General features: G+C 41.8%; 1 protein-coding gene across 1 annotated transcript; it reads left to right on the top strand.

Moving 5' to 3' along the window:
* LOC8056003 lies at positions 10332 to 11016 on the top strand. The gene has a single exon (XM_021454394.1). The coding sequence runs from the start codon at positions 10338 to 10340 to the stop codon at positions 10575 to 10577; it is 240 nt and encodes a 79-aa protein (XP_021310069.1). The 5' UTR covers positions 10332 to 10337; the 3' UTR covers positions 10578 to 11016.

The following is a 12754-nucleotide window of genomic DNA, read 5'->3' as shown; positions in this document are numbered from 1 at the left end:
AAGTAAAAATTAAAGTCAAACAGGTGTGCTATCTGATTTGCTAAAATAACAAGTTTGCTATTTCTAAACTTTTGCTTGTCATATATAGTATGTCGTCCTCACTAGCTATCCTACACAAAGATGTTGTAGAACTTGCTTTGGTCGAGTTTTTTATTTTACACAATGGTTAAATTTTATAGTTTAAAATATAAGTTTACCTAGTCTCTTGTAGATACTCTTAGGCGACCACTGGACTCAGCTATTTAGGGAACGACTGCTTGGCTAGAATTTAGCGATCAATTCCATCAGCCTTGTGACTTTTCTTTTCTTAGAGAAAATATGCTTGTAATTTTTTTTCTGAAAAGTCACAAAATTAAAACACAAGTTTTACATATAATATAACTTTTTACGGAAAACTTATCACCATATTTTTAAGAAAGTTGCAAAGTTATGCACATATATTTTACGTGTAATATTCTGTGAAACATAACTTATCAGCATAATTTCATAGAAAGTTGCAAAAATATATGTATAACTTTTATATATAACATTGTGTGGATAATATTTGTCACCAAAATTTTTATAATTATTTTTTCATATAGTTTTTTATAAAATAAATTTCACAAATAACACAACTATACGCATAAGTTTTTATTATCAGATACTTTTTACTAACTTATTCTAGACAAACTTCTAAATCTAAAAAAAATAAGTTTATAGTATACAAAAAATTGATAGAGTACTATAAAAAATAAAAAAACAAATAATAAAAAATAGAAATGCAAAAAAACTATATAATATACACTGACACCATACTAAAATGATAAAATAAAGGGAAACTGAGCCCTACAAAACTTATACTATGTATTAGTAATTTTCCAACATAACTTTTGCAACACAGCTTTACATAATAAAATTAGACAAAATAACATAACTTATATATGCAAGTTATTATTGTCCGACATTTTTAAAAAAAAATCAGATACAACTTATTCAGCACAATTTTTTATGTACTTTGTTTAGAGTAAATTTCTCAGCATAGCATGTAGAGAAAAATAGATAGATTAAAAAAATAAAAAAAAAGGAAAAATGAAAGAAGAAGAATAAAAGTGAGAAATAAAAAGCGAGAGAGAAAAGAAAGCAACAACGACCATGATCGACAATACAGCTAGGAGAGAGACAAGAAATAGGGCACCAGCATTGCCCAAGTCTATGCGGCGAGCCGGCGACAGATCGTTCCTAAACTAAACTGGAATTGGGTGGGCCGTAGCCAGTCTCCTGGACTCCTGGTGATTTTGTGAGCCGCGCAGCGTCACCCCTTCGCGGTGTTTCCCCCTTCTTTAAGCCCAGTAGGCCGGTAGGCCCAACTAGCAATTTTCTTATACCCTCCGGTTTGTGTTACCAAAATTTTGCTTCCCACGATAATATTTGCCATATGGAAAGTCAAACGTGAAATGTTGGCAAACTTTGGTAGCAAATCAAATAGCTACTAAAAACTTGGCTTGTGCTGAATGCTGCCACATATAGAGAAAAACGTTAAGGATGTAGTTGCTTGTGGTTTGCATGTTGCACAGCATCTCCAACAGTTTGCTAAAATTGTTTGTCATATTTTGAGTTTTGGCAACTTACTAAAAGATTTGGCAAGTGAAAAAAAAGACCATCTCCAATAATTTGTCACTTGGACTTGCCAAATTAAAAAAAGCCCACACTTCAACTACCCATACATCAAACCAACTCCATGCATGAAGGCTTGGCGCCGTGCGTCATTTTATTTTGGAATTTATTTGTTGTCATTTTATTTTAGAACCATCTTCTGTGAAACATATTTTGTTTGATCATGAAGTATATTTGCTTGAATTTATTTGCTTCAATACTACTGTCATTTGTTGTCATTTTATTGAACAAACAAGCACTAAATCATTTGTTGTACCAAGCACGGCAGCACAGCAGCAGATGGGCAGCAGCTGTCTCTATTAGCAGCAGCACGGCAGCACAGCAGCAGCTCGGCAGCAGCTATCGCTATCAGCAGCAGCACGACAGCAGCTGTGTACCACGGCAGCATCAAGGCCGATGCGCGAAGGAGTACGCGCGTGTACAAATACGCGCGCGGCAGCCGACGATGGCAAGTGGAGATTTTTGGCAAACATGTTTAGCAAACTGTTGGAGAGGATTTTTTTTTATTGATTTGCCAAAAAGTATGGAATGGCAAGTGATTTAGTAAATTGTTGGAGATGCTTTTGAGCATATGTAGAATGCAGGAGTTTTATTTAAAAAATGTACAGAAATTTTATAAGAATCAGTTTATTGTTTCAAAAAAGTACAGGAAATAGAAAAATTTCCCACAATCTATAGAGGGTCTAAAACTGAAAAATATAGAGGCTGCCTCACCTTTGTTGTGACAGTGTGAGCGATAAGGAGCTTGCCTGGGCGAAGCCAAGTCTTGTCATCGCTTGCCATAAGTCTTGTCCTCGCTTGCCCTCGCTCGCCATCGCTCGGCAAAGCAATGGTGCCGACTGCCGCGCAAAGCAACGAATAGTACCGTAGTGAGAGCTTTCGTGCATTACAGTTGCAGGCTGCAGATAGTACTAGATGCTATTACACGTCGGAATTTAGGCTCGGTTTAGTTTGCGAAAAATTTTGGTTTTTGCTACGATAGTATTTTCATTTGTACTTTACAAATATTGTCCAACCATAGACTTAGACTTAATGGATTTATCTTGCAAATTATAGACAAAATGTGCAATTAATTATTTTTTATCTATAGTTAATACTTCATGTATGTGCCGTAAGATTCAATGTGATGAGAAATCTTAAAAAGTTTTTAGATCTTTGGGTGAACTAAACAAGGCCTTAGAGCAACTCCAACAGCTTGGCTATTCTTATTGTGGAGGCTATTTTAGAATTTGCATAATAAAAGGTAGACTCCAACAGATGTGTTATCTAGTTTTGTAAAATAGAAAGTTGGCTATTCCTTGATTTTCGCTGGACATATATAGCCAACCACTGACACAAGCTATATGATTTTGTAAAATAGTAAGACTGTTGTGGATCTCTTCTTTTTTAAGAAGTTTTCTACTTTACAAAATGACTAAATATTAGAATTTGACTACTAATTTTAGTCAGACTCTTGGAGTTGCTCTTAACCCCCTGAAAAGTCAACTCCACATCCCTACAAATTTGCAAATATCACCCGACATCACCCCATCAACATTTGCAGGAAAGAAAAAAAAAGAAACAACAAATTATTTCCTTGGTCCTAAAAAAAACTGGCTCTTAGTTTCTGGGCCCTTCTACCAATTCATCAATTTGTTTTGTGAAGACGCAGTACTAGTGCCCCTAGAAAGACCGACATACTCTTTCCCTATCGGTGCCTTACCCCTTCGAGTCGCACCGGTGAAACAGAGGAGGGTGCAACATCGTTCGAATCAAAAAAAGAGCGGCGTTGGGTGGGAACCCTAGCCGCCGCCGCGCCGCGCCGGCCATGTATGTAGAAGGCCGCTCTGGCCAAGGCCCGTCGACGGGATCCATCTCTCACGTGCCCTAGGCGTCCTGGGCTTTTGGCTGATCTCTGGGCTGGCCCATTCGCTGCAGTGCAACGGGGCTAGATGAGCAGGGCGCAACAGTGTTGGTCGAGCAGGGAGCCAAGGCGCAGGGCAAGGGGCACGGCGTGGCGGGCATGGCCGAGCAGGATGCCGCGAGGCGCAGGGAGTCCTCCACACGATGCTGTTGTTGGTTCTGTCAAGAAGTCTAGGGTGCGTTTGCGAGGGTGGCTGAGGGCAGCTCGGTCTGCCCCTAGGCCCAAGCCAGGGAAGCCCAGTCCCAGGTGTTGCAAGTGCTCATGTTTGTGGCAAGGCATCGATTGAGCCAGTTCCAACTGTGGTGGTGTTTGTGGGTGCGTTAGCAGCCTGGTTGGCAAGCCAACTAACTCCAACTACCAAACTCATACTATGTTTGTTTCTCCAAAGCTGAGCCAGGCTGAACATGAGATGAAGCAATACAAGCAGCATCAGCAATAAAAAAAAACTCCAACTACCAAACATCAATGGCCATTTGAAATAAACATGATCCACACATAATTGTGCCCAGTTACAACATCAAATTTGGGCCTCAGTTACAACATCATTGGCCATTGAAATTCATGAAGTTCAGCAAACAATACTTAATCTGAAAGCTAGAAAAATAGCATCAGCTTCCTTCCTGGTTTTGAAACCCTGATAAGTTATTCTCCCCTCCAGCAAGAGCCAGACACAGTTGTTTCTAGTTAGAGTAGACATCTAGGTGCCTACCTCGGTATACAACATACCAGGTCATCATGGAACAACTGCAAGACCTACTAATTTTCATGACAAGTGCAACAAGATTTAGGTACATACAATAGCATGGCCAGCAAAAGCACAAATACAAACAAAGCAATAGGAAGGAAGATGTTCATCCTTGCAACAGCTTGCTTGGGCTCAATGATGCCTTGTGGATTTAGAAACACTTTGCTTTCCATGGCATCTTCATCACAGCTCATGTACTCCAAGAAAGAGGCTAGTGCCTCTTCCTTTGATGGAAACCCCTAGTAGCTGTTCTTCTTAAAACCAGCAACCTGGGCATTGCAGTCAGTCCGGTTTTTATACACTCCAGGCTTGTAGCCTTTGTACACAACATACAAATTCATGTTCCTTCAAAAAAGTAAAGGACCAAACATTTAGTATCGATAGGCAAACCCAAACATCAATTTAGATTTCAATTATGCCTGTGTTTGATACGACAGTCACATAGCCTCAGTCATAAACAAAAAATTTGAAACAACTATGAATGCGGCATTGAAGAGCTCGAGTTTGGTTTTAACCAAATGGAAGGTCTTCCATGCCGCAACCATAGGTTGCTTCAGTAGTACTCCATCAGACATCATTGGCAACAAATTAACCACATAACAGGGGCCTTAGATCATAATATTTTTGCACAAATTTTACTAAAGACAATCATCTCTGGTGGCAACTTTCATGATCCCAAAGAAATGTTTCATGAGTATCATGGGGTCATGAGACACGCCATCCTCAGCCATCAGGTGGTAAGTCTAAGACCTGTTGCATTGGGGATGGACGTATCTCATTGCCTGATGATACCCACGAATGAATGATAGCCATACAAAACAACAACAAATAAACATGTAAAGCCACCTCAGATTGTTATGTATGTCATCATAGGCCTAATGTATGTCATAAAATACCAAACTTCTAAAGCAGACAACAAAAATAATGTACACAGATTTGGAAGATTGCATCTGATGGCCTCAGACTTTGGTTGTCATGGTTTGTGTATAGATAAGGTAGTAATCATTGGTAGCTCTAATTGAAAATCCAAAGAATTGTGGCATCCATGGCATCTGTAGGACCATAAACTTCTTGCCATCACCTTGAGTCATGGACCCAATTGTTGCTAAGTAAAGTTTATGGTTCCTTCATATGTGAGTCTTCAGTCTTGTACCTGTGAAAGGGTTTATTGTAAAGGATACGAAATCTATTCTTGAGTGCACCTATGGCCCTTTCGATAGTGACTCTAAGTGATGAATGCCTGAGGTTGAATAGCTCCCTACATTGGTAGGTTGGTTTGTGCCCCCAAACTCAGTCAAATGGTACCTGACCCCCTGTAGGGGGGTAGGAAGCGATGCGGTATGCATATCCAACATCCACCAAATAAAATTTACCTACAATGTGATACCTACTGTGAGCTAGTGTGATAATGGCATATGTCTTCAATTGAGTGATGTCCTAGTGCAAATACCTTGTGGCACAGTGAACCCATCCTCCCTTTCAATGGCATCAAAAAGAATGTGAGCATCATGTGCAGAACCCTCCCAACCAGCTAACACATATGTGAACTTGAGATCAAAGTCCACAACAACCATAACATTTTGTGTTGGATCCTTTTTTCTACCCCTGAAAGCTTGCTGCATGTGCCTAGGCACCCTTGCCAACACATGTGTGCCATCAATAGCACCAATACAATCTTAAAAACCATAAGTGAGTGATAGATAAGAGTGATTATGAACAATTCATGAAACGTAGATGAACAATTACCTTCAAGTATGGATTCCACCTATGACTTCCAAGAATCTTAGGGTGGGTGCCACTGCTAGGTGCCTTGTGATTTCATCCCTAAGCTCACCAACAACATACAACACTTGATGAAAGTGCTTGTGGATAGTTTGAATAGATCTCCTAAAAGGATGGTGTACAACTCTAAACCTTTGGTTGTGCCCAACCACATGGAGAAACATGGCAACTTGCTCCTCCACTGAGACACCCTCCCTGTCAGTCACCAGCTGCCTGTCTCTAAAAGTAGTGCACAATGCAAAAAAAGGTGCTCTACTCATCCTAAGCATAGAAATGCACTCTACATCAGTGGGATGGTAAATGAGGCTCAAAGTCCCCTAATAATAGGTGCTAGAGGGTCAGGCTGTGTTTCAGGTTCAGACATCTTTCTTTTGAGCCTGGTGGCTACAAATGGCACCATCACTACTGTCAAGGCATCAGCTTGCCTACGCATCATGTCACGGCTCATAGAGGGATCCATCTACATTTAGATGAAATAAAATAAAGAGTTCAGCTAAAAAAGCCCTGCCAGGCATAAACAAGCTTGCAGATTGAATCATTTATTAAAAAAAAGCACGGCTGCATCATCGAAATGTTGCCTCCAGATGTACAGATTGGAGTACATCATCGACCATCGTAACAAAAATACGAACTTAACCAGCACACAATCATAAACCGCAACAAGTAAACCAAGGATAACAAAGCATAACAACCTAGACAAAAAAACATGAATGATAAACAACAGTATACTCAGAATCAAAGCATGTATCCCACCAAACCCTAACTCAATCAGCACCCAAGAAACAACACCAACAGTTCGATTTCACCTTGGGCTCGGGGTCGGCGAAATAGAGAGGAAGCAGATCTGGAGGTAGGGGAAGCAAATCCGATGGGAGTCGACGAAGACGGGTCGGAGAGGAGGAAGAACAGACCACCACCTCGGAGTCCTAGCAAAAGCAGCACCGGGGCGGCGCCGAGGTACCAATGCCAGGGAACGGAGACAAAGCCAAAGCTTGGAGCTACAGATCTTGAGTAGTGGGGCCATCCATGGCCTGCAACTAATAAGTCATGTCGTTCTTCTATCTGTATCTTGGGAGACAACCATCCATGGTTGCGGTCAAGCCTAGCCATTCTTCTTGTATGGATCTGGGGTGGCGACCATCCATGGCTTGCGAGCAGGGTTCAAAATTTGGGCAAAATTTCGCTGAAATTTCGTGAATTTTGGTAATTTCGGTGTCGAACGAAAGAAAAATCTGAAATTTCATTATATACTAATACATGTGCTATATAACTTTAGACTCATATTTTCTATTGTTTATATTACATATTCTTCTATTCAATAGATGTGTAATTATAAATCATACTGGTACTTGTTTAGATCTATTTTTTTTAAAAAAGAGAAACATACTTCATGTGTTAGTCTCTACAAAAATTTCAATGAAATTTCAGTCGAATTTCGTAAAATTCAGTAATTTCGGTGGTGGCCAAAATTTTTGCGATATCAAAATTAAAAACCTTGCTTGCGAGCAATCAAGCTTTTCGATGACCTCCACACCTTCGTTTGCGGCCAAGTCTTGGCATGGTAATCCATCTTTTCGCCCCAAGCCCTCCATCACCTACACTTCTCTCCTCACGCACCACAACCGTAACAACAATTGGTAGCTAATAAGTGCGTGTGTTCTTCTTTTTTAAGAAAATATTGTGTCCGTTCTTTTTTTTGGAAAGGGTGTCCATTCTCATTCTCCCTATTTTATAATCCAAACAAAAAATTGGGTCGCCTCTATACTCTGAGACAAACAAGTTAATGGGCCTGTCTCAAAAAAAAAATTAGGATCAACCATTCCATTTTCTAGTTTCTCAAAATCATGCACATGCTAAGCGGGCTGCCTGTTGCATCAGGTCGACATAGGTGTATGGCCTATGTTTAATTTATTTTATCATCAAACACATGTAAAAAGAATGGACGGCTACACCAATTGATGAACTGAGTGGCGTGATCTTAACCGTCGGTGAACTCCATCTTTGCATAATGGATGATCAATCAATCAAGCATCACTAGATCGTCAGCACATGCGTTGTTGAGCGAACGCGGTTGCTCCACGTCGCCCTTGTAGCTCCTCTGAAACTCTGAAGAGCCGTCGGCTGGGTCCTGGCTCGAAAGGCTACATCGAATCTACCACCCATCCGCCCTCACTGACCTTAGCTTTTGCATGCATACATATCCATATCCTGCAAGATTTGATCGATCAGCACGCGAATTGTCATTCACACGCCGCAGCTGTCTGCCCTAAATCCTAATTCATTATTGCATACATGCATGTTCTGCCCATGCATGCAGCAGCTGCGCAGCGTGTGTGTAGTAGGTTAAATGCCGACGTAGATCTACCCGGCCGGCCGCGCGCATGCAGTGTGTAGTAAGTTAAAACCGAAAGTGATGCGGAGACAGGTTGTTGCTAATCGCGCTGTTTAATTACTTCTTTCATCATCTTCAAACTGCAGCTTGAGAAACAGAAAAAGGTGTCAAGAACGAGCTGTTCCATCTCGTGCCTGCTCAGATCGGGAGCCCTTCACTGTTCATTACACAGTGGCTATCTAGCTAGCATTGTACTTTGCAATCCCTGATTGCTTGGAAGAACAGTAGTGGTGTGCCTATGGGAACACTTATCAGTGAGGCTTTGTTTGGATGTAGTCGGATTCGCATCAATCCACATGTGTTGGAGTGAATTAGAATGAAATTTGAACTAAATTTCACGCCAATCCACTTCAACACATGTGGATTAAGGTAAATCCGACGACATCCAAACAAAGCCTGAAGCATCGCCTGCAATATGATGGAAAAACCGGTCCCGCATTGGGCCAAAAGTACCAGGATTTTGACTTCATCGTATATACATATAATATTAACTAGATATTGATGGCAAATTGTCTTTTATTTTATACTCCATCGAAAGTAAATAACGAACTGCTATAATACAATCGATCGTTATAGAATGCAAATTAAAATGGCTAACTGAAAAGATTATGTCCGAATTGAAAAGATTATCTCCGAACTGAAATTTGATTGGGAAAAAAAATTTTCAAATGATCGGCATCTCAGAGCTGGCACGTGCATGCGGTAGCTACACGTACGCTCCACGTAGTTTCTCGGTGTTTTTACAAAATGCAGAGTCATTTGCGCGCTTCTGTTGTCCCTGTGTTATGCAAGCAGTGCTTGTGTGCAACAAGCCCATGTTCCTATCTAGCAACAGAGCATATATCAGTGGTGAGTGGTGAGATGTAAGGGTCACATGTAGTGTCGCCGACGGCCAGATCAATCGATCAATCTTTCATTTCCATTTTATATATGGCCCCAAAGTCTCAAACCAAGAGGCCTGACAATGGCTTGTGAATTTTCTTCAGTAAAATCGACGCAAGGAGTTACGTTGATCAGTTGGATATGTCAACATGCCAAAATACGACAACAAAGTGACATATACAATTGGAGAGTGTTTGCTCACTTATAAGATACACTCATTCTCTATCGATGTGTCCAAGGCCCTGTCCTCCTGATTCCTAAAAAAAAATGTGTCCAAGGCCCAAGCTGGTCACACCGACGGATTATATATCATCCAGTTGCAGATTCTTTCAGTTTACATATGCGGCAAGTTGGCAAAGATCACATGGGAATTCCTCCAATCATTGCAAATAATGCTAACAGCTTGATGATGATTATGATTAGGAGAAGAAGATTTGTCTTAAGTTCGCCTACGTGCATTGCAGCCTTGCAGGTGAGGAAGAACAGAGGGTGCACTCTGTTATTCGTCAGAGTAAATTATGATAGCTCAGCAGCAGGAACACATGTTTTCGCAACTTTGGTGTCTAAGCTGAAGCGATTAAAAATTTAAACTGAATGGACAAAAGATGGATTGAAAATTGCTAATCGTTTGAAATCTGGAATACACTTTTTGATTAAAAAAACTGTAATGATTTGATAAAAGCATGGACGCACGTACACACCAGAAGTTTCACTGATCTATCCATGCATGTCAGACAAGCACAGTAACAAGCCATGCCTTGTGAGAGCTATGCTTGCAGGCTGACAGCTCATTCTACTGATTAGAATTAGAACCAAGGTCCAGGTCCTCCCATATGGACAAGTGAAATATCCTTCGCCTCTCTGGCCTATAAATGTCTCCTTGCCGAGTCATACATACACACCACACATCCTGAAGATCTAGCTACACATCTCGATCTTAATTCTTAACTAGTCTGTTCTCCGGGGGGGGGGGGGGGGATATGAGAAGGAAAGCCATGTTCACGGTGGGGAAGAAGAGGAACAAAGGCGTGGCGTCGCAGACTAGCAGGAGGCCTTTCCAGCATATGGCTCTGAGGAGGCTCAGGAAGCTGAAGAAGATCGTCCCTGACGCCCACGACGCCGATGTGGACGTGTTGCTCCGGCAGACGGCCGACTACATCTGCATCCTCGAGCTCAAGCTGACTGTCTTGCGGAGGGTCTCAGCCATCTACGGGGTGTGATTTGGTAGGATCACCTTCGTTGTTGCCGCGCTGGCACCTTCGTCGTACGTGCTCCACTGCGACGTCCACGCAGGATTTGAGGTTTTGAGCTCAAAATCTGTTGCGGTTGTACATTCACCAAGGGGAGGAGGGGAGAATATTTCTTGCCGGCTCATGTCTTGATGATTGTGCCCCTCATCAGTAGTATGTTTGTGGCTCCTATGTGAATGGTACATATGGGAGTTAGTTTGGATCCAATATGTGTGGTGCATATGGCAGTTAGTTTGCAGGTGAACCCAAGCCATTGTCATGGTCAGTGGTGTTTACCCTGTTGGCTTGAAAAACAAGGATCCCCACTGGATTTTGGTTTTAGTCAGTTTATGGAGTTGTTCCTGTTCAGCTTTCCTTTTAAAGATCCCATGAATGAACTAGTTATTGCTCAACTAATAGATTATTTGGCGCCGATTTCAACCTGCATGTAATATGTTATGAAAATGCATGAACTGTTTGTTTTTGTATGGGGTGAATGATCGACACTACGACAGGAATGCGAAAAAGATGCATACACCAATGACGCTAAAATGAGAAACAATCACAGATGTACGATTACAGATGCATCTATCCACCATGCATCTTGTCAAGTTTGCCCAGAGCCACATAACAACGATGCCCATCTCTAATGTTCAGATAACTGAGACTCATTGGTTCAATAACCATCTCTATATATTCAGAGACGTGCCTCGTTGAAGCGCGTCTCTGTGTGCTACAGACGGATACATTTTTAGAGACACTCAGACACATAAATTTAAAGATGCTTGCTTTGCCCGTCCCCCATATGCATCTTGAACGTTCACTAATGTTGTGTTCCGTAGTAGTGGGAGTTGTAACCTGAGAGAGAGAGAGGAGAGAGAGAGAGAGAGAGAGAGAGGAGAATATGCCTCCAAGCCTCTAACGGTAGGAGATGCCTATGAAGGACCTCACAAACCCAGCCTGTGTGGTGTTAGGCGACTTTAACCTCATCTATCAAGCTATGGATAAACCAACACAAACCTCAATCGTCACCTCACGGATCATTCAAAGTGACACTTGATGCTATTAAAAGAGATTAACCTAAATGACCATCGTTTCACTTGGAGCAATGTCAAGACAACCCAACCATAAATAGAATGACATAGTCTTCTATACGCGTGGCGGATTGGGAGCTTATCTTACCTGCTACCTACACTCCATGTCTTCTATCGTATCTGATCACACACCCTTACTTCTCCAAGGTTAGACAAGCCTAATACCAAACAATTTTCTTTCATTTTGAAATCTGGATGCACATGGAAGGATTTTAAAGAGGAGGTCCAAGCGGCATGGAACAAGTCGGTGAGATCATCATAAATCCCAAATGATTACACATAAAATTAACACGAACCACTAAAGTCATTGAGAAGTGAAGCAAAACAAAGATTGGTGTTACAAGACTACATTGTCCATGGTCAAGGCTGTAGTCGGGGCCCTCCTCTTTGTCCTCACTAGTGGAGCACCAGTGGCAAACCCTCTCATGCACCTCCACAAGCCCAGGCGGTCGAGCTCCTCCTCCACGCGTCATCAAGCTACTCCACACACCGAGCTCCTCCACCACTCTCTTCCCTAAGCTGCCGCTGAGATCCTCCTCCGCGCCACTGCCGGTCTCCTCCCCACGACTACTGCTGAGCCTGGTCCACCTCCACACACGTGATGATTCATGATCCTTCCACCGCTCGAGCACACTAGGATTTGGTGGCCGCTCTTCCCTCTGCACGAGCATGTCAAGATCCGGCATCCGCTCCTCCCTCCACACGTGGAAGTTGGACCCCCAAATGGTACACTTTTGGATTCTTGGATTCGAATCAAAGTTAGCTTAGGAAGACACCTTGGAATCAAAGCGTGGTCCAACAAAATGCTCCAAACAAAGCCTATAAGATTGGCAGGTGATGTGGCACTACCATGTGTGGCTCGTGATGTTGACTCCATGTGATGGATTATTCTAGTCCACGTGTCAGCATTGGATTTGTCCACATGTCAATGCTCGGTTTGTCCATTTGTTGGCGTTGGATTAGTCTAGTGTCACTATTTTTTCTAAATGGTAGCATTCTTTGATCTACGAGAGGACTTAGGTATTCAAAACATAATCTGTCCATTTAATTTCAATAACTAAATAGATCAATTAC

This window comes from Sorghum bicolor, chromosome 2 (assembly GCF_000003195.3).
Source record: "Sorghum bicolor cultivar BTx623 chromosome 2, Sorghum_bicolor_NCBIv3, whole genome shotgun sequence".
NCBI lineage: Eukaryota > Viridiplantae > Streptophyta > Magnoliopsida > Poales > Poaceae > Sorghum > Sorghum bicolor.
The sequence above is the reverse complement of the archived record's forward strand: the minus strand, read 5'-3'. Positions and strand labels throughout refer to the sequence as shown.